The sequence below is a fragment of the Gallus gallus genome, chromosome 4 (genome assembly GCF_016699485.2).
Source record: "Gallus gallus isolate bGalGal1 chromosome 4, bGalGal1.mat.broiler.GRCg7b, whole genome shotgun sequence".
NCBI classification, from domain to species: domain Eukaryota; kingdom Metazoa; phylum Chordata; class Aves; order Galliformes; family Phasianidae; genus Gallus; species Gallus gallus.
Window position 1 is genome coordinate 9,490,200 of NC_052535.1, and position 22,478 is coordinate 9,512,677.

The 22,478-nt window shown below is 47.1% G+C and overlaps 1 protein-coding gene across 4 annotated transcripts in view; it reads left to right on the forward strand.

Moving 5' to 3' along the window:
• Positions 1–10,562: 10,562 nt before the first annotated feature.
• Positions 10,563–22,478, forward strand: part of CLCN5 (chloride voltage-gated channel 5) — a 40,287-nt gene continuing 28,371 nt past the window's right edge. Inside the window, exons 1-2 of one of the 4 annotated variants that reach the window (XM_046940604.1) lie at positions 10,563–10,914; positions 19,914–20,102. Coding sequence is in view for 1 of the 4 variants with exons in the window: in XM_004940721.5 (XP_004940778.3) it covers positions 22,344–22,389 (46 nt within the window). In the remaining 3 variants the exon portion in view is untranslated. Of the gene's footprint in view, positions 10,915–19,913; positions 20,103–22,271; positions 22,390–22,478 lie in introns of those variants that run through there. The other 3 variants (XM_046940603.1, XM_040699456.2, XM_004940721.5) reach the window with 3 other exon arrangements.

Consider the following 22,478-nt stretch of genomic DNA (forward strand, 5'->3'; position numbering starts at 1 on the left):
TTTGTCTCTGTGTTTTTTGTCCTGTTCCTGTGTGCTTACTTCATCTCTGGAGCTGCCTGCAAGGAGACACTTCTCCCAGCCCTGGGTGCCACCAGCCCATGGGCTATGAGGGGTTGGAGATGCTTAGAGTGAGTTAAGTGGCCTTCCACTGGCTGAAGGCAGGTGGGAGACTCCAGTGGATCCCCGGTCATCTATGTCCTTGCCTGGGCTCAGGTTGCCTGTGCCTGGATGACCCAGAGCATGGGGTAGGCTAAGTTGCTGTTGGATTTAGACTTATTCCTGAGCTCCTGCTGTCTATGGGACCAGTCTGTGCTGTTCCTGACAGAATTGCAGAACTGCAGAGGTTGTAAGGGACCTCTACAGACAGAGTAGTCCCCTACTAAAGCAGGTTCCCCATAGTAGGTTGCACAAGGTCTTGAATATCTCCAAAAAAGGAGACTCCACAACCTCCCTGGGCAGCCTGTTGTGCTCTGTCACCCTCACCTTAAAGATGTTCTGCATATTTGTGTAGAACTTCTTGCGTTCTAGGTTTTTGGCCATTGCTCCTGGTCCTGTCACTACGCACCGCTGAAAAGAGTCTGGCCTTATCCAACTGCTTTGATCAATGTTTATAAATATCTAGATTCCCCTCTCTGTCTTATCTAGGCTGAACAGATCCAGGTCTCACAGCTTTTCTTTGTGTGGGAGGTGCTCCAGGCCCTCCATCATCTTTGTTGCCCTCTGCTGGACTCTTTCTAGGGCCAGCGGTGGTAGATGGACATACTGAAGGAGGAAAGCAGCATCTGCTGGGGAGGCTTTTAGCAGAGCCTCCTGCTGTGATACTCTGCTCTGTGTATCCTGAGGACTCGAACCTTCTTGCTGCTTTGTGTTCTGCTGGGGAAGTGCCCTGCCCTGCTGAGACAGGGACAAAATCCAGTCCCTAAGAATGGGGCTCCCTGGAGAAATTTCAGGAGCTGGCAGAGGGCCTGGCTGCTCTAGCAGGGATGGATCCACCCAACTGCACTGGCCATGCTGGGGAGGTGGAAGAGAAGGGTGGGGCATGAGCAGCTGGAGGGCTCATCAGCATCTGTATGAAGGACCAGGGCATATAAATTGCAATTGCAGCTGCTTGGACACCCCTCAAGTGGGCTTGGGGGGTTGCTGAATAGTAGCATGTACAATAGTACACTCTGTTCCACCTCCATGTGTTAGAGGAGATGAGCTGCCGCCTTTACCCTAATGGTACTTTACGGGGAGTACTTCTTGACTGCCTTAAAGAAATGAGGTAAACAAGATTCCTTGCTGTGAAGCCAGGTTTGCAGCTGTGGGTTTATCCCCAGTATATTTAGGAAGGTGGGGATGTCTGTGGATAGTGTTGTACAGAGACTGCTCTAGGAGTTCCTTCTTGCTGGAGGACAGGCCCTGGTGATGTTTCCTTTGGTTTTCCCCTCTGTAGAAGCTACCCCTTGGTCAGCACTGTGACCAGGAGGGATGTGGGGAGATGGTGGTGAGGCACTGCTTACCTCAGCTGATGACACTGCCCTTCTTCCCCTGTGACAGGCTTGTTCACTAGGGCCACGTGCAGCTCTGTTGCAACTGTCTGAACTGGAAACATGACGGCTTCCTTCTCCCCTCCGTTTGCGGGATATGCTGACCATGGGGCTACTGGTCACGTAATCAATTAGTTTGAAGCCTAACTCTGTCTCAGAATTCTGAACAAATGCTAATCCTGCAAACTGAACACCTGGGGGAGGATAGGAACATGGCTGGGGCTTCAGAGCTGTCCCAGCAGAGCCTAACAAAGGGCAGGCTGTGTGTAGGGATAGTGCGTCATCGCTCACTCTATGCCATGACATGTGTCTGCTGAGCTGCTACGTGGAATCCTGTGCCATCAAAGGGCAACCAAAAGGAGAGAGGGTGAGAACAGTGTGGTGGAACTGGGGGCAGAGATGATGCTTAATGTTTCTGTGATGCTAGCATGGGGCAGGGCTGGAGCACCCCACTCTGTGGGGAGACTCATCCCACATCAAAAGAGGCAGAGCAGCAGGAACTGCTGGGACTGTTCGTGTGTATGTAGGGGGTGAATGGTGATGTCAGTGACTGTAATGTCACTCGGGACGTTTTTTTTCCCCTCTGACTCATTCTGTGCAGGAGTTTCACCCTTGCAGTCTAACTTTGAATCTGATATTTATTCCACCCACAGCCCCGTTCTCTCTATTGCTCACATACTACCAGCACGCAGGGGAAAAGTATTTTTTAAAAGCTCATCCCTGGCCTGGCTGGCATCATGGCCTTTGGCTGGGCTGCCACAATACTGAGTGCTTGCTTGTGGAAACCTGCGGTACCACTGCCCTCAGATGCTGCTTGTTGGCTTACATCAGCAAGGTGGCTGCAAATGTTGCTAAGCAACTGCATATATAAATGCTTTAAAACCCCAAATTTTCCGTGACTGATAACCCCTGTGGTGCATCACTGCTCTTTTGCTGCAGGGGTGTGTTTGTTGTGGGTGCTGCTAGGAGAGGGGCTGTGTTGTCATCTCGGGCTTCTTGGCCCATCCCCTTGAGCTGGGCAGACCACGTTTCTATAACTCGCCATGAGGAAGCTGGAGCCTATGGCATGAGCAGGGTGGTACTGGCCTGTGTGGCTCAGGAGTGAGGAGACTCTATGCTGACAAAGTTATTTCCAACTATGCATTCATTGCACTGCAGACTGCTGCCTGGTAACCACTTTCGTGTTTTCTTAGAAGCAAGAAGAGCATACATGGGGCTGCTGAAGGATGGGAAGTGGCTAACCAAAATTAAGGCAACTGTAGCCTCCTAGCTGTGCTATTTCCTACAAGCCCAGCTACAAACTCAGTCTTTCTGGAGAGTGCAGTGTTTGTTTACCAGGGAGTAGCTGCTGCTTTAGTAGTGAGTCCCATGTGCTCTTTTCACAGGGTCTCCTCTAAGCAGATATTCCCTATGCCTCCCTGTTTTCACAAGCCCTCCTGCTTTTCCCATCCCCAGCATCCATGGGACAATCTGTTGCATGGTGGCCTTCCAAGAGGAGGGCAGGCATAGAGATGTGAGGCCTTCATGGAGGCTGGTGGAGCAGGATACTTCCTCAGCCTACTACAGGGCTGATGTTCTTTCATCCTCTGTCCTGGAGGGATCTCCCCAGCCTCTGTGAGTGTGTGTGTGTTAGTAAGAGTCACTAGTATTCTTCTGAAGAAATTATAGAGTAAGGGGCTAATTTTCTTCTTTGCGTTCAACTAGATTAGGTCAGTCCTGCAAAGGGAACATACACTGAGGTATTTCTACACAAATCTAAACCAAAACAGCAAGTTAAGGAGCTATTACACTTCCTGCCCTCAAAATCACGTAGCGAGAGAACCTCATTATTGAACTGTAAGAAGGTTATTGAGCTCTGTATTTCAGCAAAACTTCTCCCTCATGCACATGTGACCATAGTCCTCCTATTCTGAACTGCATACAATATATTCCTGCTTTGAGTAGCTCCCGCTGGGCTGAGCTCTCACAGGTCAGGGCTGGGTGCACTTGCTGATTTGGGGAGTCGTGCGCCCCGCTGCATTTAGGACAGTAACCACATCCTCTGAAGGGAGGGGAAATATTTAGCCCTCCAGACAGTTAGGCTGACCACAATGATGTAAGATCTCTCAAAATACTTGTATAGCCTAAACCCAGGGATAGCACCTGCTACTTCTCTTTTCTGACAAGCCTTCTGGCACGTTTTGGGGGAATTGTTCCATGTTTACAGAAATGGGAGATATAGAGCACTTTCAGGTCCTGATTTAAAATTGTACATTCCAGCAAGCTTTTTAGCTGTGAGGCACGTGAGAGCAGGAAGCAGATCTCTCCATACTTCACATACTTCCCCTCAAAATGCACAGATCATCACTCTGCACCTCCTCAGAACCCAGCTCCTCCTGTGCTGGTTTGATAACATGTGTTCATCTTTGTAGCTGTCCAGGCTGTGAGAGTTCATGTTGCTGTGCTGAGTGTCTGTGGACTGTGACTGTGGTGTGACTGAGGCTCCGAGTCCTCCTCAGCCATTTCTTCCTCATACCTTGGATTTATCTGAATCAGCCTGCAGTCATGCTGCTTGGCTCTCTTGGCAGGAAACATGCCTCTGTTAAATGGGATGGCTTGAACTCCTCCAAGAGGAACCTGCAACTCAGCAAGGAGGAAAGTGAGAGTAAGCTTTGGCTGTTTCTATCTGTTGAAACTATTCCTCAGAAACAAACTGCCTTCCCAGAACTGAAAGGGATGACGCAGCCCTGTAATGCTAGCTAGTCCCATCTCCCCTCCACTGTCCTTGGCCACAGCCCCCACCATGGAGACACCAAATTCTAGAAGTGATGTCAAAGAGGGATGTGAAACCATGGAGTGATCTGGTGGGGAAATACAAGACTTGGGGCTTCATAGGACACCATTGCTCTGGGAGTTCTCCAACTGCTGGAAGGAAAGGCAGGAAAGAGGGAAGCTGCTTGCAGTGGAGCTGCAAGGAGAGCTGTAGTTCAGGCTGAACAGCTCGGGTTTTGACCACAAGTGAAAGGAACGTGGCTGCAGAACACAGCAACATGGCCCTTATGGGTGACCCATGAGGCTAAGGGTTGTAGCAACCAGGTGCTCTCAGCCTACATGCAAGGAAGAAGAACAATGTAAGGATCAAGTTATCAAAGCTGAAATAGGCAGCTGAGGGGAACGGAGGTCTCCATCAAGCACAGGGTGTTCAGAGAACCAGGCTGAGGGTGCTTCTCGGTGACACCTCAGCATCCATTACAGCCCAGAGGAGTCCTCAGCTACACCGGCTCTCAACAAGACATTTGCCACGAACAGTAAGTCTCTTCTGGACCATCTTTTAGGATGCTCTAATGCCCAAAAGCTGCATCCCTGCTCCAAATAGAGCCTGAAGGACTTTCCCAGTGTGAACTCCTTCAGTGATCAACTTAATTCCCACAGTAAACAGTGTACTACTGCCTGCAGTGCCTGTCCATGCAGATTGCAGAGTAGTGAGTGATATCTGTAGCGAGTTGAGGTCTGACTTCATCCCCAAGGTATCCAAAGACACAATGCAGGCAGTGGCAGCCAGCACAGCATCCTGTCCCCTTGCCTCAGTAGGTCACTTCCCTGGATTGTTCTACTTTGGTAAGGACAAGAATTGGCTGCTGACCATCCCTGGGGAAAAGGAACAGATGAGTATTGCGTGCGTCTATGTCAGTGGAATCTCATTCAATGGCAAAATTCACCTATAGCATTGAATAACAGTAGAGAGAGCTTATCCAGTCTCTCTTGGCTTTCTCCTGCCACCTTTCCCCCCACTTCTTTATGAGATGCTTTCCTGCACTCCCCAACAACAGCAATATCAGCTGGACCAGTGGCAGGAGTCTGATCTCCCTTCTGGCCAATACCCTCTTTGTCTGATGTTGCTAAGACTACCCAGGTTGGGGCAAGACTGATGGAGAACAGAGAAACAAAGCTGATCCATATTCAGGTTCCTTGCTGGCTTAGCTGGCATTAACCTCATAATTAAACTAAATAAATGAATACCAACACAGTGCAGTCCTGTATAACCATCCCTCTGGCACCAAGTCTGCATTCAAGCAGGGAGCTAAGCCTGCAAATTCTCCAAAACCCTCCTCAACACAATCACCTCAGATTTTCTGCACTCAGAGGCAAGCGGTCTTTTCATATTATTTGTGGTGATCTTTGGACTTGAAATACCTTTTCTTCTGTAATTCTTGTAATTCTTCATTTTTGTCAGTATGGTGACCAGCCACATGCTCCTTTTTGCTGCAGTCTCACGTGACTTTTCTTCCTCTGTGTGTACTACAACTGCAGGTTATGTTTAGAATTTAAAGAAAAGGGCTCATTACGGGATGATGCCAAGGAGGAAATTGTGCTGTGCACAGGGAGTAGCAGGAGACTGGATGCTCCCAGCTCTGCTCCTTGCTTCCTTGTCTGACCCAGCCAGTCACGTGTTTCCAGCTTCTGCTATTTCAGGTCTTCCTGTTTCCCCCAAACAAGCGGCTTCCCAGCACTCTGGGGATTAAACACGCAACGGTAAGGCTGTCACTGCCTTCGTATGATGGGTCTGACATTCTTCTTCTGGTGAAGCTCTTGGACAAGCAGCATAGAAAACAATGGACAGGAAAACAGGGAGAAGTTGTCCGCCTTCCCTTTCCGTGGCCCCTTGTTGTGTGTATTGTTTGTGCATGTCTGCATTTGTCTGCAAGTACCACCAGGTCTGAATTTCTGATGCTGAAGTTCCTCCATGGAGCTGCCAAGAGAGTCACAAGGGAAGTGCTTCTCTATCAAGCACAACAGTGGCATGGTGGAGCAAACCCCTCACCTTTCCGTTGTTCCCTGGTTCCACACCTCTGCTTCTCTCTCCCAGACACCATCGCTTTTCAGAAACTCAATTTTCTGCTGACATTTCCAAGGTTCATCTCTCTGTCCCGTTGGTCTCTGGTTGTCCCAGGCCTTTTGCACATTATGCAAATATGAAAATAAATTCTATCTTTCAGAAGGAAATAAATGATAAGTTCATTTGATGAGAAAATCTCTTCACCCACCAGGAAACATTCTGAGCATGAGTGGAAAACAGCTGAGAATGTGTACCAGGCCAGTGTATGTCTAAGGAGGAAAATACCAGTGGTACTGCTTGCAAAGCTGCACAGGAGATGGGTGTGGTGGGGCTGGCTGTGTCCAGCAGCACAGCCTGAAGTTGAGGTCAGAGAAGCTGGTGCTCATTTCTTGCCACTAACCACTGGAGGAACCTGGCTGAGCTGTGTAAAACTCAGCTAAATCAAGGGTTTGATCCTTCAGGACTTGTGGCTGAGGCTTCCTCTTTTGAAGGGTTTTTGCATCCATGGCATGACGCTAATGCCATCTTGTGTGGCAGCTGTTATGCTAAAACCAGTCTCTTCTCCCATATCACAAAAATAGGAGTGTTGCCAGTCCCACTATGATTTTCACCCTCCTTGTGACAACCCCTGGTGTGACAGGAGAAGCCTGAAAGTAGCGGGGCTTTTGATTAAGGGACATGGGGTTTTCCTCATGCTATAAGAGAAGCAACTGAACAGATGTTTCTTGAGGAAATAAATATATCTGCACAGCACAAGAGCTGTTTTCTGTCCCAAGGAGGAGCTGGGCTTGCCCCAGCTGACTTCAAGAGACTCTCCAGCCACATGCACTTCTGCTGCCAGGACAAGGGACAGCCTGAGGTTCGGATCCTGTCCCCTTGTCCTCGTGCCAGCATGGGCCCACAGAGCTGTCGACTGCAGGACTCAGTCTCCTGCTGGGAACAAGTGAGTTGTGGTTCCATTCCTTCACTTTGCTGTGTCCTGAGCATGACTTTATGCTGTTCTGGGATGACTCCCAGTGGGGACCAGCAGCGTTGCCCAGCTCAGAGAAGAAATCAGCTAAGTTTTAAGCCAGTTTCGGTGAGAGGACAAGAAGCCTCCGGGGGCTCAGTCAGTTTTCTAACTGTCCTCTGCTCCCGGGAGTCTGTGACCTGCGGAGCAGATAGGCAGCGAGAGGTAAAAGACATCAACGGAGAGCGTGAGCCGTTCAGACCGCGGGCTGCTCCTGGCTGCACCACTGCTGCCCTCTAGTGCTGCCAGATCTGTGCCGCTGCCAGTTCCTGGCCAGACCGGCGTGATGATGGGGAGCCTGGTGAGTGGGCCCAGGTAGCTTGCTGCAACAGGGGAGGCTGCTGGAAATCTGGCACATAAGAATCCGGGGATTCTGCCTGGGAATTGCTTGTACTGTGTGCTGGCCGTATGATACATAACCTCTTCAAGGTGCTGCTCCAAAGGATGCTAATACACTGAGGGTGAGGGGCTGGTGGGGAAATCCCAGTAAAGCCTGGTGCTGCACATCCTGCACAGCAGCCACCAGCGAGTAAGAAAGTGCCACTACATGACAGCACTCAGCCCTCAGAGACAGGAGAGAAGAGTGTGGAGAAGGCACAGCCCCAGGACATGTCAGGAGAGGCAGGAGCCTGCCATTGTCAAGGCACCAAGACAGCCTGGGGATCTGGGGGCATGCTCCATTCCCACGTCCCTGCCTGCTGGCTGCAGAGCCATGCTGGGAGATGTCTCCATGCAGAAACCAGCAGGTCAGCCATGCCCTGGGAGCTCTGGGCTGAAAGGAAACTGTGTTTTAGCCCCCAGAGCCCTGAGATGACAGGGTCAGGGTGCGGGGAGAATCGCAGAACATCACGAGTTGGAGGGCTCCCACAGGGATCAGTGAGCCTGACTCCTGGCTCCACGCAGTACCACACAAAAATTGGTCCATGTGTCCGAGAGCGTTGTCCAGACACTCCCCCAGCTCCATACCATGACCACTGCCCGGGGAGCCCGTTCCATGCCCAGAAGAGGTGAGGGCTGCTGGGCGTAGGGCATCCTGTGCAACAGCACTCGTGACAGCTGGGGAGCATCCCACAGGGCGGACAGCCCAACAACTGACATTCCAATCCCAGCCACGAATCACTACCTCGAACTGCTATCTGAAAGAGCCAAGACACGAGGTCCTTTGGGTACAGAAAGGGCTAACATGTTTTATAAACGTTTAATGGATATAAAGGCAAACAGCTTCCCACCCTTGCCCGACCCAGCCGCCCACACCCAAGATGGCGCTTCCCACACGTACCCGCGCTAAGAGCCCCGCCCCCCGGGCCGCCTGTGCCGGCTGGACATGGCGGAGTGGGAGGTCCGGAAGGGGGCGGGGCTTCGTGACGTCACACAGCAGCGCCGCGGGTGGAGCCTCCCGTCGCGCGAAGCGCCGGAGGAGGTGGGTGTTGGGGCGGTGCTGAGGGCCTGGGCAGCCCCGGGGTGGGGGCTGTGGCGGTAGAGGGCGGCTGCGGGGCCGCTGTGCTGCGGGTTGTGAAGTATTAATCCGCGGAGGTTGCTCTTAAAGCTTCCAGCTGGCTCTTGAAGCAGTTGGTTGTCAGCGGAGCGGCTGGAACGAGAGTTGCAAGCCCGGAGGAGGCCGCCGGAGCCGGCTGTGAAGCCCCGGTGTTTGTGTCGGTTACAGTGTGGTTGAGGTGGCTTCCCAACATCCTGCAGCCTGAGCGCAGAGGTCTGTGCTTTGCTGCGTCTGCGTGCCTCACAGCAGTGCGTTTGGAAGCGGCAGGCTGTGGGTGGGGGCAGCTGTGTTTCCCTCGGGCAGCGCTGCGCGGTGCTGGGAGCCGCTGCTGCGGGCTGAGCCTCTCCGGCGCTCCTACCGCGCCGTGCCCGCGCAGCGGCGGCTCAGGGCGCTGGGGCTCGGCGGGGGTTGCTTGGAGCCAAACGTGCAGCCACAAGCTGTGTCTTCTTGCCGTTTGTTTTGACAAGGTGAAGTGGTTCGTGTGGCAGGGAGGATTACCAGTCCCCTCACTGACAACGGGAGTAAACAGCTTATAAATAATGAGGATGCGCTCACGGTCATTAGCCGGGCGTGTTGGTAATAGTTCTCGCGGAGCCATGTGACTGGATTTCTATCACATGTGGGGAGGAAAGGGAGGAGGAGGTGAATTGCTACTTATTTTTTTTTTCTATTTTGTCTGCTAGGATATAAAACAGTTCAAGGGAAGCTCAGAAGGCTGTGTGTTATTCAAAGTGCTGCTCTTAGTGCTGCTGATGAAGCAGGAATCCTGCAGGCCTCTGCTTTTCTCAGTGACCTGAAGTGGAGGAGAGGAGAAGCCAGTGCCAGTCTCCAGGGCAGTGAGCTGCATATGTGAGCGGGGCATCTTGCACTTGGACCTCAGCATCAGGAGAATCCTGCTCCATTCTCTGAAAGGACACAGCGAATAGAGAGGCAAGTTTAAAACGAAATAATGGCAAACTGGTGTCCCTCATTGTGCTTTGGCCATCCGCTAGGTCAGGTTGCGTATTGACTCTACTGTTGTCGTGGTTTGTTTCTTCCCGGGATAAATATGAAGGGAGCCACTTCTGTGAATGAACTCTTTGCTCCCTGGGAGAGCAGTGTTATGTCCTAAACTATAAACATTTTTGAGTATGACAGTAAATGAAAATTGACCCTTTTGTTGTCACATTGTATTCCAGGTTGAAAAACATGGAATTTTCAAAATACGTTTACGATCTAAAAGCTGATTATTTATTTTTTTTAATGTCTGGTGATCTTTCTTGCCCCACTGTGTTACCTCCCTAGTAGAGACTTAATGCTTATGTCAGCTAACAATTGGTCTTCAGTCCATATGGTGTCAGTGTTGGGACTGGAGGTGAGAAGCAGGAACTCTTGCCAAAACTGGCTTTGTGAAAGTTCAAGAGATACACAAAATGGGAAAATTCCTCAGTTCTCTCTATGCATGCAGTGGTGTTCTTGATGAAACTTGACGTTAGTTCAGTGCATTAAAAGAGCCAGCTGTATTATGACTGTGTAACTCTGCAACAGAGACTATAGGACTGTAGTCTGATCTAGATTATAAACTGTCAGAAGTTTATCATCTAGGACTGTAGTCTGATCTAGATGATAAACTGTCAGCAGTTTATCATCTGCTAAAGAGCGTGTGTCTCATCTGTGTTTACTTGCCTGAGCAAGTTGTTTTTTCTTTTCCAGCTTACAGTTCCAAGAAGTGTCAGAGCGAAGCAAGGAGAAACTGGGAGAAGGTACTGAAGCTGTTTGCTGAATAAATGTTCTTCTCTTAGTTTCATTTGGCCTCTCCTGTGGATGAATGCTGTTGTTCAGAACAGAAAACTTGGAGTAACTGTTGGATCAAACAGCTTGCTGTGATGTGAACTTTCCAGCAGATATTTACAGAGGGGAGTGATCAGTAGTCCAAGAACAGAGTGCTGCTTGGCACTAGAGAAGAACAGCCTCTTTCCACTTCTGATTCTGCTGGAAGTGCAAATGAGCACGTGTGGCGTCCGTCTCAATTTGTTTGGGTGCTCGAAGAAAAATCCAGTCTGAGGAAGCCTCTGGGAATAGACAGGTGAGAAATCTGCCAGCCAGAATTTGGCAATCTTTTAATACAATAAGTATAACCAGCTTCTGGGTGTTGTTAACTTTAATTTGTCCAAGTTTTAAAGCCTTCATTAAGTTTGAAACGTATTCCTCAATTCTCTTTGCAAGCAAAATGAAATGAAATATTTCTTTATTTCTGTACTTGTGCATAGCAGGTGTTTGCAAAATGCTAATAGTCAGCAGGATTTCCTAATTTTCAAGATGCTTCTTGTTCAGTTGTGCTCTTAGCCAAATGGGTCTCCTGACCTGGCAGGTGGGGTGGCTGTGGGACTGGGCTGCCAGAACTGGTGTGTGGAGGACAGCAGAGGTGTGTGGCTGGAGTAGCTCACCTCACTTCTGACTCCATTAGTTCCCAGAAGAACTTGAAAAAGCACAGGATTTTTGGTTGGTTTGTTTTTAAAATACCATTTAAACAATAGCTCTATAAAATAGAGAATTGTTTTTAGTTGCAGTACAACAGCCTAATCGATATCTTGCCTGCCACAACTTGAGCCTTGCTGAAGTGTCCCTTTCTAAGAAAGTTTTCTGCCCTCTGCCATGGTGATAGGTATACAGTTCTTTGGTTTAAGACCTAGTAATTGGTTGCTCTAATATGTCTGAGTTTTGGATTTGTCTCTTTTAGATGTTTTTTGTTTTTGGTGTGGTGGTGTGGATTTTTTTGGCTTTTTTTCTTGGCTTTTTTTTTTCTTCCTATCTCTGGGATTTTGTGGACAACTGCTGTTCTCCAAAAACTGAAATGGACTGGGAGGAACACCTAACCACAAGTATTAGATTGCACCTTCTCAACCCTCCATGTCCAGTATACATTTGAAAACATAATGGCTGAGTTCATTCAGTCTTTCTGTGGATCTTAAATAATGATCTTAAGCTACCAGAAACTAGAATTTAGAAAAGCACCACAGGCCCTGAAATATCAAAACTCAATTCTCTTTCTTCCTGTTAGGTTTTTAGGAGGTTGTTGGAAAGCTGTGCTATGCAGACATGCTTTTATTTTCTCATGTTTCTCCCCTTTTACAACGGAACTTATTCTTTCTGTTGCCATATGATTTTGTTGGCTTGATTGCATTTCAGAACTGGGGCTGTGCAATTACTGGCTAGAGCTGTGAGGCAAGATTTTCTTTTCATCTAAATATTTTCCTTCCACAGCTCTCCAGCACTGCTTGTCTCTTTGAGATTTGATCCAGTTCTGCTGCGTGGGAAAGAGGGGTTTGTTCAAAAAACAAGCTACAAAACCAGTCATCAAATAAGAAATGTAGCAGCAACACCCAGTATTTTGGGAATATTCTGGCTGTGAAACAGTAATGTTAGTGATATGTTATTCCTTTAGCTTTAGATCTGTTGGCAAGGTAGAAAGCTGGTGGTGTGATTGTTCTGTTACGCTGTAAAATCAGGAATGATGGTGGCATTCTTCTCTCTAGTCTGGGGGTGTTCATCAGCTCTGTGGGTTCTCAAGGCTCATCTTTTGCTTCTGTACTTCTGTCCTACAGCTGTTTTACCCTGTGTGTGGGACTCCCCAGCACCTGTATTATTTTCTTCCTTCTGCTGTGTTGCATTATTCTTCTTGCTCCATCCATGGTACAAGAGTTATATGGAAGGTAACACCAGCAGTGTCCCCAGTGGGTTAAAATGATGAAAGACAGCAAAACTTCTATCATCCAGATCCAATAATCTTTAGCATGTTTATGTAGGGATATGGTGAATCCATGGGATATGATGAATACCCAGTGTACCTAGACCTTTCCTTTCCTGTCCTTTGTGAATAGCTTTGTGAACAGCTTTGTTCTGCATGAGCTGAAGTGAATGAAGTCTGACAATGTGAGGTGCCCCTGTAAAGGAGCTGCCTGCCACTTAGGCTGTGCTTGAGGGCTGCATTCCACACCAAGTGCATAAGGAACAAAGAACTGAGGCTGGCTGATACTGCCATCATGCTGTTCCTAAACTGATCCAGCTGGTTTGTCCAGGAGCTGGAATTCAGGTCTTAGTGCCTGAGTGCAGAATTTGACATTGGATGCCTGAGTATTTATATATGTTTCCCATCATGTTTCTAATTATTCATGCTGAAATAACTGAGCTTTTTGATTATGCAGCATAGCTTCCCGTGCACTTGTTTCTGAGGCACAGCAAGCCATGGTTTAGGAAGATCATTTTCTGAATAAGTCCCTTGAGAATGGAAGTACATGGAAAACATCCATTTCCTAAACATAGTTTGGACAGCATTCATTGGCAAAGCAAGTGAGGGAGCTTCCCCAGGACCCTGGCATGCACACTGCATGATACAGACTAGACACAGCAGTTGGTGTAACTGTGGATAGATAGATGGATAGTTAATATGAGCAGCAATAAAGCAGATGATTTAGTCTTCTGCAGGGTTGTATGCCCATTATTGTTAAGCTACCAGAGTTTTAGTCCTTGCCTTTTGAGGGAAAACACTTGGATGCTGTGAAGTGGCATGCAGATAGCTTATTTCAGGGCTTGTGATGCTGGCAGTATTCTGTAGTTGTTTTTCTGTATAGCTGTCTTGCAAGGTGGTGTATATGATGCCTGTCTCTGCATGCTTAGAGTGAAGCCATCAAGGATTTCCTCGACAGTGATGAGTGTGTCTTGTTGAGGAGTTGATGAGACTGCCTGCAGGGAAAATGGCTTTTACAGCACTCTGTTCTTACCTGAGAAGAAGAAAGTGGGTGTACTGTAGGGCAAAATCTGTAGTTCTCCAGCATAGAGCAATCTGCTGTGGAAGCTGCCTATGTCTCTATGTAGCTCCCATTGAATTGAAATTCAGCAGGCAATCAACTGAACTTTTTACTTGTTTGTGTAGCGGATGTACTTTTTCCTCCAGAAGAAGGAACACTGCAGACATGCTTTGGTAATACACTTAGGGGAGATGAGGATACCCAGATAAGCCCTTTGGTCTGAGAGATGTGACCTCTGGGAGACTGGGAGAAGGGTTAGGCAAGGGGAAAGGAGTTTGTTCATTCCTTCTTTCTGTCGCTGACTTTCATGTTAATCCTTGTGCTTTTTCATGGATTTTTGATTTCAGCAAAAAGTTCTCAAGAAATTTAAGTACTGTATTGATATCTACAGAGGGTACATAAAGTAACCTTTTTGAAAAATAACATCTACTACAATATCAATTTTTAAAATGTTGTAAATAAAAAGGTGTACTGCTGTGGCAGTCTGTTTATGCTGCTCTTTGAGACTGCAAGAACCATGTTCATAAAGGGAAAGTCCTTTGTGTGTTTGTATCTTATCTGTGATCTCTGAGGTTCTGCGTAACAATAAATTGAAAGGTTTCTGATGGAATGTATGTGCATGTAGATGTTCGAGAAGATTTTTACAGCAAGCAGCATGGAAAGTATCCAGGAAGTGTTACAATAGGATTTGAAACCCATGCGTTGGCTGTGCTCTCTATGGTGGTTAATGTCAGTGTTCCACCAGTAGCCTGGTTGTCAAAGCCATCAGACTGCTAAATGCTCCTCCTGAGAAACCTGGAGAGAGTTAAGTGGCTTATTTCAACACTGGTTGCTTTATTCTGTAAAGGAAATTAATTTTGGGATAATATGTAAATGTCATTGTGTCTTGAAGGAGCTGAAGTTCTGCATAGCTGCAGAATGTTGGTAACTTCTTATGCAACCTGACAGCTGTGCTCTATTGCTGGAGAGTGAAAGGTGAACTATTGAGTATGCATCCTTGTTTAGTGGGGGACTAAAACATTTGTAGAAATCCAGTGAGTCCTGCTTATGTATTTCAGTCAGTGAATAAGCCCTTGGCTACCCTGGTGTTTGTGTGCCAGCTTGTTCTGGTTCAGTCAAATGGGTTTAAAAACTGTCAGATTGTATTTCACTGCTTCCAAAATAGCAATTTTATCCTCCCTCTTCAGGAAGTTTATTTTTTTAACATCTTGTGACTATGCAAGAAAATTTTTATAGTTAGGGTCAAATAGCCAGTCAGTCTGAACAGAGTGTTTACGTTTAGAATGAGATTCACTGCTTTGAGAACGATGTACAAAATCCATTGCATCATTTGCACTGAGAAGTTCAGGTGGATTTCATGCAGATGGAGGTGTGTGCACCAGTTACCTTTCAAACAGCACTCAGGGCTTTGCTGCTGAATAGCATTCAGCGTGTGCCAGTTGCAATTTTCATTGCAATTGGGCAACGTGTCTCTGAATTGTTAACCCCAGCCTCCCCAGGAAGATTTAGCAGTAGATTTTGCCAGCATTCTGCTTCTGCTCTTACCGACCTCCTTATAATTGAAGGGGAAGTTAAGTATTTTCTTCTCACTGAGAGTTTTGTGCAAACTGAGTGTTTTATGGCTTCTTTGTGCCTCTGAAAATTACCTCTTCATACTTTTGTAGCTTATAGTTCAGTAATTTGAGCTTTTTTTAATACTGCTAAGCAAGAAGTGCAGTCTCCTGAGAGTACTTACCTGACAGCACTTTATTCTGTTTGAATTTAAGGGTGTACTAATATTTTGTCTGTGGTTATTTGGCTTTTTTGTCTGACGAAGTTTTGAGCATTAGCTGTTCTCATTACATCTGGAGAACTTCAGCTCCATAATTTTGAATTCTCATCCTTTTAGAATTCTATTAGAATAACTGGAATAAATGGAACAGATAGAAAAATAGGGGGATAATTACATTGTTGTAACTATGTCATCAAAAGTAAAAGATCCCCTGTAGTTGTGCTGGTTGCACAATTAGTGGTTGTGGTCTGAATAGTATGGGACTATAAGGAGATATGTGCACAACCTAAAAATTGAATTTACAAAGCATTAGCTCTGTGGCCATAGTAACTTACTTCACTCGGGAAGTAGGAAAGGGTCTGCATCTTTAATGTCTTATGTTCTTGTTTGTCCTATTGGGGTAAACAGCCAAAGGGGCAAGTCTGTGCAGTCTGAGAGGCAAAACAGTGGTATGCTTTGGGAATGAGAGAGATGATATGGCCTCTTGTAGAGCAGTTCTTGGGACCTATCCCTTGCAATATGGGGAATTTATTTTCAGAAACATTATGGAGCCTTTGAGCTTAGGTTTAAACAAGACTGATGTGTATCCACTGTGTTTTCATACAATAAAATGGGAAAAGAACACTTTTTATTAAAACTGTATTTGGCTAGTCCTGCTGTTTTTCATGCTATCTTGCATGCCTTTTAGATCTGTTAAGATCTTATCTTACATCCAAGTCACTTCTCAATTGATTTAGTGCTGGATGCATTGTGCTTAGTTTGATCTGGATAAGCAGATCAAAGTAACAAAGTGCTGTGCAGTGTCAGACAGATACAGCAGAAGAGAGAAGCGAAAGTGTAAGGCAGCGAGCTGTGATGTGAGCATGCTGTGGGGCTGATGGCTGTCACAGTCTGGTGCAGGCTAAAGCTCAGTGCCTGCCTTGGTACCTGACAGGGCCCATAGAGGAGCCCCAAGCCTTGGCACTGTGTGCTCAGCGTAGAGCCCAGAGCTGCTGCCCAAGTACATTGCTGTGGGGAGAGGTGGGGGGACGTCTGCAGCCTTCAGGCACGTGAGCATTGCCCTGTGCACCCCTTGACTCCCCTCTGCTTTTCCTTAGAGTGGACTTTGGCTGTAGCTACTTTAACACAGTCCTGTGACAATCTGAGGTTGGAACCAGTTGCCAGGGAAGGGGGGGAAGGAGCCTACCTCATTAATGAGAACAAGCCTTTGGGACTGTTCTGCTTCCCAGAGCTCTCCTGGTAAAGGACTTGGCTGTGGGAACAGCTTTGTTTGTGATCCAGCTACGGTGGAGGTTTTGGCAGGAAGGACTACAGAGCTGTCATCCAAGATTTTGATGTTTTCAGGATGAAAACCAAGTCTGATCTGTTCTTAATGCTGAGGCCGTCTTTGTGATGCAGAACACCCGCACTCAGTCTGACTGTTTTGCTGGGAATCATGTGTTAAGCACACACTTCTGATTTGCTTTGGAAAGGCTAAATTAGGGAATTCTGAGAGCTCATGAAAGCTTATCAACCTAGGGATGGCCTGCTTTTCTGTTCAGGTTAGGCTACTTTTTGTCAAAACACTGTCTAGAAAGTTGAGCTGGAAATGCTTATAAGGAAACACATGGAGATGTGTGTAGAGGCTGTACTGTTGGAGCTAAGGCTGGGCTGGCCATTATGCATAAGGAAGACTCATTTTAGGTCCCACTTTATTTGGTCGAAGGGCAGAAAGATGGAAAAAACGATGAGAAACTTATTTTCTCAGAAACCAGGCATTTCTTTCTTCCATGTGCTCACTTAAGGAGCCTCTTTTCCTGTGGGAGGCATCCGTCTGTGCTCACAGTGCTGCGATCACAGCAAATGACCAGTCAGGTTGCTTTGGTCTGGACCCATGCTGTCATGGTGACCTGTGTTGTACTTTGACTGGATAGCTGGGAAATATGAAATTAACACTGAAGGTGCTATTTCTGGATAATGATATCTGAAAAAAATACTGCCTTTGGAGTCAGTGGGCACTTCTGCCTTCCTGTAAGGAGTATAGGGAAGAGATGCCACACTGAAGTGAGTAATAGTCAATAGGATAAAAACCAAACTGATTAGGGAAAGGTGGGTGGCTGAACAGGAAGGGAACCTGGGCCCAGGAGCTGTCACAGGCCCATGGTTAGCATCACAAGGCAGATGCCAATTAAAATGACTTTTGGAAACATGAGTGGCAGTTGTACAGGACCTACGTTTGCTCTGCCACGGATTCTTTGCCCTGAATCACTTCCTGCCATGGAAGCTGGATGGATTGCAGTGCAGAGGTGTGTCAGCGGGGTTGGAAGCAGCGTGCATAACGCTGGAAACGGGAGTAGCTGTTGGGAAATTCAAGGTGCGGCCTGTATGTCTCAGTAGGCAGGCTGTTTAAGCTGTCAGAAATGTTTCTTCCTGTTCAAACAGGAAGAAGTCAAATGCTCTGAGGACAGAGCATGTCTGTTCTGAGTGAAGCTGGGATTTGTACAGTTGTGTTCATCTTGTCACAGTGTTTCACTGGTATCTACATGTGGGGCAGGCCTTGCTCTGCATCTCCAGTACAGCAGCGTGTGTGGCTTTCCACAGAGCCCTTCACTGGTTGAGGTGAGAAGGACCCTCTGGAGGCCATCAGGCCCAACCTCTGCTCCAGTGGGGACACCCAGAGCAGGGTGCCCAGCACCACCTCTAAGCAGGTCTCGTGTATCTCTGGGAAGGGGACTTCACCACCTCCCTGGGCAGCCTACAGTAATGCTCTGTCACCTGCACAGTGAAAAAGTGTTTCCTGATGGTCAGAGGGAACATCCTGTCTTCCTGTTTGTGTCCTTTGCTTCTTGTCCTTTTTCTGTCCTCCCACGCACCTGTTTGCATTTGCTGATGCTTACAGCAGCCTTATCCTTAGGGGAACCCAGTTTCTAGGTATGGTTACCTGTAGAAAAAATGACAGCATCAACAAAAATGTTTAAATTGTAATTTACAGCTTTATCGATGAGAGGCTTCAGAGCTGTGTTTACTTATTAATAATTATTAGGAATGACTGTTTCTCAGCTTTTGGTAAGTGGTGCAAGGTGATGTAACCTGTGCCAGTGCTGGGAACATATTGCCAAGAGACAACATTATCTGCTTTCATCCTGTGAACACTTGCAGAACTCCTGATTCTGAATTCCCCTCAGATGGGGAAGCCCTGAAGGTAGGAGAGGCTCTGTGTGTATTGGGGAGCTAACTTAGCCCTGTTGGTGTCTGTTTAGAAACCTGCTTCCTGCAGCATTTGTAGGAAACCTGAATATTGTTTACAGATCAGTGGCCAGCATTAGTTCTTCCTGTGGTTATGTTCATCACTCTGTGTACTTTCGCTTTGATGAGAACTCCTCTCTGCACACAAACTTGCCCAATTGCTGTCTTGCATCACTTTTAAGAAGTTTTCAATGTGAATTTGCTACAGGTCCAAAACAGGGCTTAGTTTAGCAACCTAATAACTAGATTCCAGTAAGATCCTTGCCTGTTGAACGTGACTTGGAATTGTTCTAGCACAATTCCTTAAAACCTTGCCCAATGTGATTAATATTTCAAAGAACTTGAGCGTGCTCCGGAAGAGGGAGGGAGAATGAGATTTCCTGGATAGGCCAATTGATGCAGCAGAGATAGCTGTGAGGAAGCAGTGAAGAAAATGTTTCTAATAATGTGTTACTACTGCTACCGATGGGGTTGAGCTGAATTTATACAAAGCAACTTTTCTTTTTGCAAATCGCTTTTGGAGAACTGACACCAGTCTTGAATTGGATCGGAGGCTCTGGTTTCATCTGTGTGCTTGGAAGCTCTTGGTTGTTGTCACCTGCGTTAGTGGGTGACAAGGGGGATTTTTGATCTGATCAGTGAAGCGTCAGAACATTTTGCTTTTAAAGATAGCTTTCCTGACAGCCATATCTGATTCTTAACACTTGCAGAAACAAGAGTTTTATTCAGAAAAGAAGCATGGTAACTCATGGGTTGGATAGAGATTTGCCTCTGGTTGAATTTTCTGCTGTAGTGGGCTGAGTGGAACGATGAATAATTCAAGAAGAGATGAGACAAATGCAGACTTAGACATCAGCTGTTAGTCTCTGTGTGCTTGTCAGTAAATAAACATGCCAGGATGGCAGTTACACTGTTAACACAGTGCATGTAACTGCCTAAGTTACAGAAATGCTGGGGAAACCTGAAACATGGCAGGATTTCTGTGTCGCTTTCTATCTGGCATTACCTGGTAAAGCCTGACAAGAGCGTTATCTTGCTCTAACAATGTCAGATCATAGCATAGAATATCCTGTTGTGACTTACTGCTCATCTCCCTAGGGCTTGGGTGAGTATGTCTAAAAACAAACAAAAGGACCACATATAAATGCTAAATCAATTCAGCTCTAAGCATTTGTGTTTGAGTTGCATTGGTCAATTTCCCAGTTTCTTTAAAACAAGCTATTGTTTCAGGCTGGTTTCGCTGTACAACAGTTTGCCCATTGTTTGCTATTGCTCAAACAGCAGCGAGAGCAGCAACTGACCTGGATTGTGGAGAGCGTGCAGTGTTGCTTTGAGCTGTGGATCCCAGAACAGCCCCAGAGCCCCCTTCTCCACCCCACTTGAAGAAAGGTGGGCAAATGCTCAAGGGAGAAGCAATTGTCTGCTCTTCAGATTAGAAGCAGGCAGCAAGACAGCGAGAAGTCAATGTAGGTAAATAAATAATTTTACAACCATATGCTTACCTTTACAATGATGAAAGGCATGTTGATAATCTTCACTGAGCCGTTAAACCCTTCTGTTAAATGATTTATGTGCGGCTTGTGAAACCGTGGCACTGCTAATAAAATGTTTTATGTACTGAAATAGCATTTCATTTATCCCTGAAGATCTTTCTGTGCTATATGCTGCACCTGGAGGGATCTAGAGCATGGCTTTAAAACTCCTGTCAGTCATCAGTTCACCAACTGGTCGCTTCAGGTCTGCGGGAGGGGAACTGATAGCAGTCACTTCAGACAGCGCAAAGAATTGGAGGAATGACTTAGAAAAATTGTCATCATTTTTTAATAAAGCAACAAAATAATACTCTCCAGGGTTGCACGGGTGTCTGAACTGAATGTTTGTTTTCAGATGAGGGCAAACTTTTTAGGGCTCAAGGGGTGCTGCTTCCCCCAGGGAAAAGCCCAAAGGGGAGAGCTCCTCTTGTGTTTGTGATGTTTGTGCTTTATACTGCGGTGGTGAAATCCTCCTGATATCTTCTGTGAGCTAGAGGGTTTCACAGGGAGCAACCTGCTGTAGCAGCACCCCGCTGTAACAGAAATGTTCTGGTTTTTTTATTGGGGTGCATGTGAAAGTTCTGTGCCCTTTCCCTACAGCATTTGCATTGCTGCTGCAGCAGGTCACAAAACTGCTTAGTTCACATCTTCCTATAAACTTCTGAGGCTGTGTTATAGCAGCAGTCTGTTATGCTGCAGCTTTCACCTGGCATCATCTTTTCTTAGCAGCTGGACCCCAGGTAACTCGGTGAGAGGCACACATGGAGGTCTTCTGTATGTGTGCTCTTTTGATGTCTAGCTGCTAAAGAAGAAACTACAACTAGTTTGTTAAGATCAAAAATTTTCTTCTGATCTTTTGTTAAAATTGGAAGAAAAAAAAGAAAACAAACCACCCACCCCTTTCCTCTGTCTGGAAAGCACAGTCAGTGTGTGCGCCACAGCTCCATCCCAGTGGGGCTGCCCTTCTCTCACTCAAAGTCATGGCTTCAGTTTAGGGACATAGTGGGCATGGTTTGATGACTGGGTGATGGGTTGATGACTGGACTAGGTGATCCTAGTGGTCTTTTCCTGCTGGGAGGGCTGGGTTGGTGCTGCCTGGCCTCTGGGGGTGACCCAGCAGTGCTCCCCACAAGCTGTGCTCACTCCTCGTATAACTCACAGCCTGCACATGGGAACCTGGGTCTCCCAGGTTTACGTTTCACGGACTGTGATACCAGGAAGTCCCAAACAATTTACTGAGTTGACCAATGCATTGGTGTTCTCATGGTGTAGGCTCCTCTGCTTTGAAGCTGCTGACTCCCCTTGACTGCTGCTGTGGTTTTTTAGTTGTGGGTCTTGTTGTTGTGCAGAGGAATGTGTGCATCCTTGTGCAGAGATACTGTGGGGAGAACATGGGGCTCGGGATGAAACACCCAAAGTGGGAGAGGGGAAGAAGAAGTGCTGTGAACTTCAAAGCTCGGCTTTGATTTGCTAATCTCTGAAAAAGAGTAGCCTTGTGGTCTGGCCCTTGGTTTCTCAAATTAAAGTAGCCGCTAGGTGGTAAACTTGCTCCTTCCCCACAGGAAGTATGACTCATGGAAGCAGCTGATCAGAATTACTCCACGCTCTTTTTAAAGAGCATAATGTCTTTGTGCTGGTGGTGGAGCTGGAGCCAAGCCTCGTATCAGATGAGGAGGAAAAAGTGTTTTGGAAACTTTTAGCATGTTCCAACTTCGAAAGCCTCAGGTTTGCATTCCTGAAGAGCTGCTCCAGGCCCCCTGCTTAGCTTAGTAGCCCTTCTGTATCTCCGGGCTGGTGTGTGTGGGAAGGGAAGGGGAAATCGTTTCAGAGCTGAGAAAACACCAAGACGGGGTCCGACGAGGAGGAGAACAGGTCTGCAGGATACAGGAGGTGGTGTCAAAGCATGAAATGGGGAGAAAAGCCTGCAATATCTGGTGCTGATTTAAGTGTTGCAAGCGATGGAGCCAACGTCGTAACAGAGCCTGGAGGCGGGTTTTTTCAGCCAGTATGGCAATGGGGTACTCTGGGCTTCCTGATTGCTGTTGCTGAGTCATGTCCAGGCATCGCAGGGCTGGCTTCTTCAGGTTCTGTTTTGTTGCTTCCCTCTGCCTTACTGAGATGGAAACAAATGTCAGGCTGATAAAAAGTAGAAGAGGTTAACAGAAGCATCTCCAGAAGGATGGCTTGGTACTCACTGGAGCGTTGGGAGCGCCCACAGCCCTTTGGTATGTATGATTGCCATGGGAGGGTCCTAGAGGGTGTGCAAACCATGCCAGCACCCTGCTGCGTGGTCTGATAGGAAAGGAACAGCAGC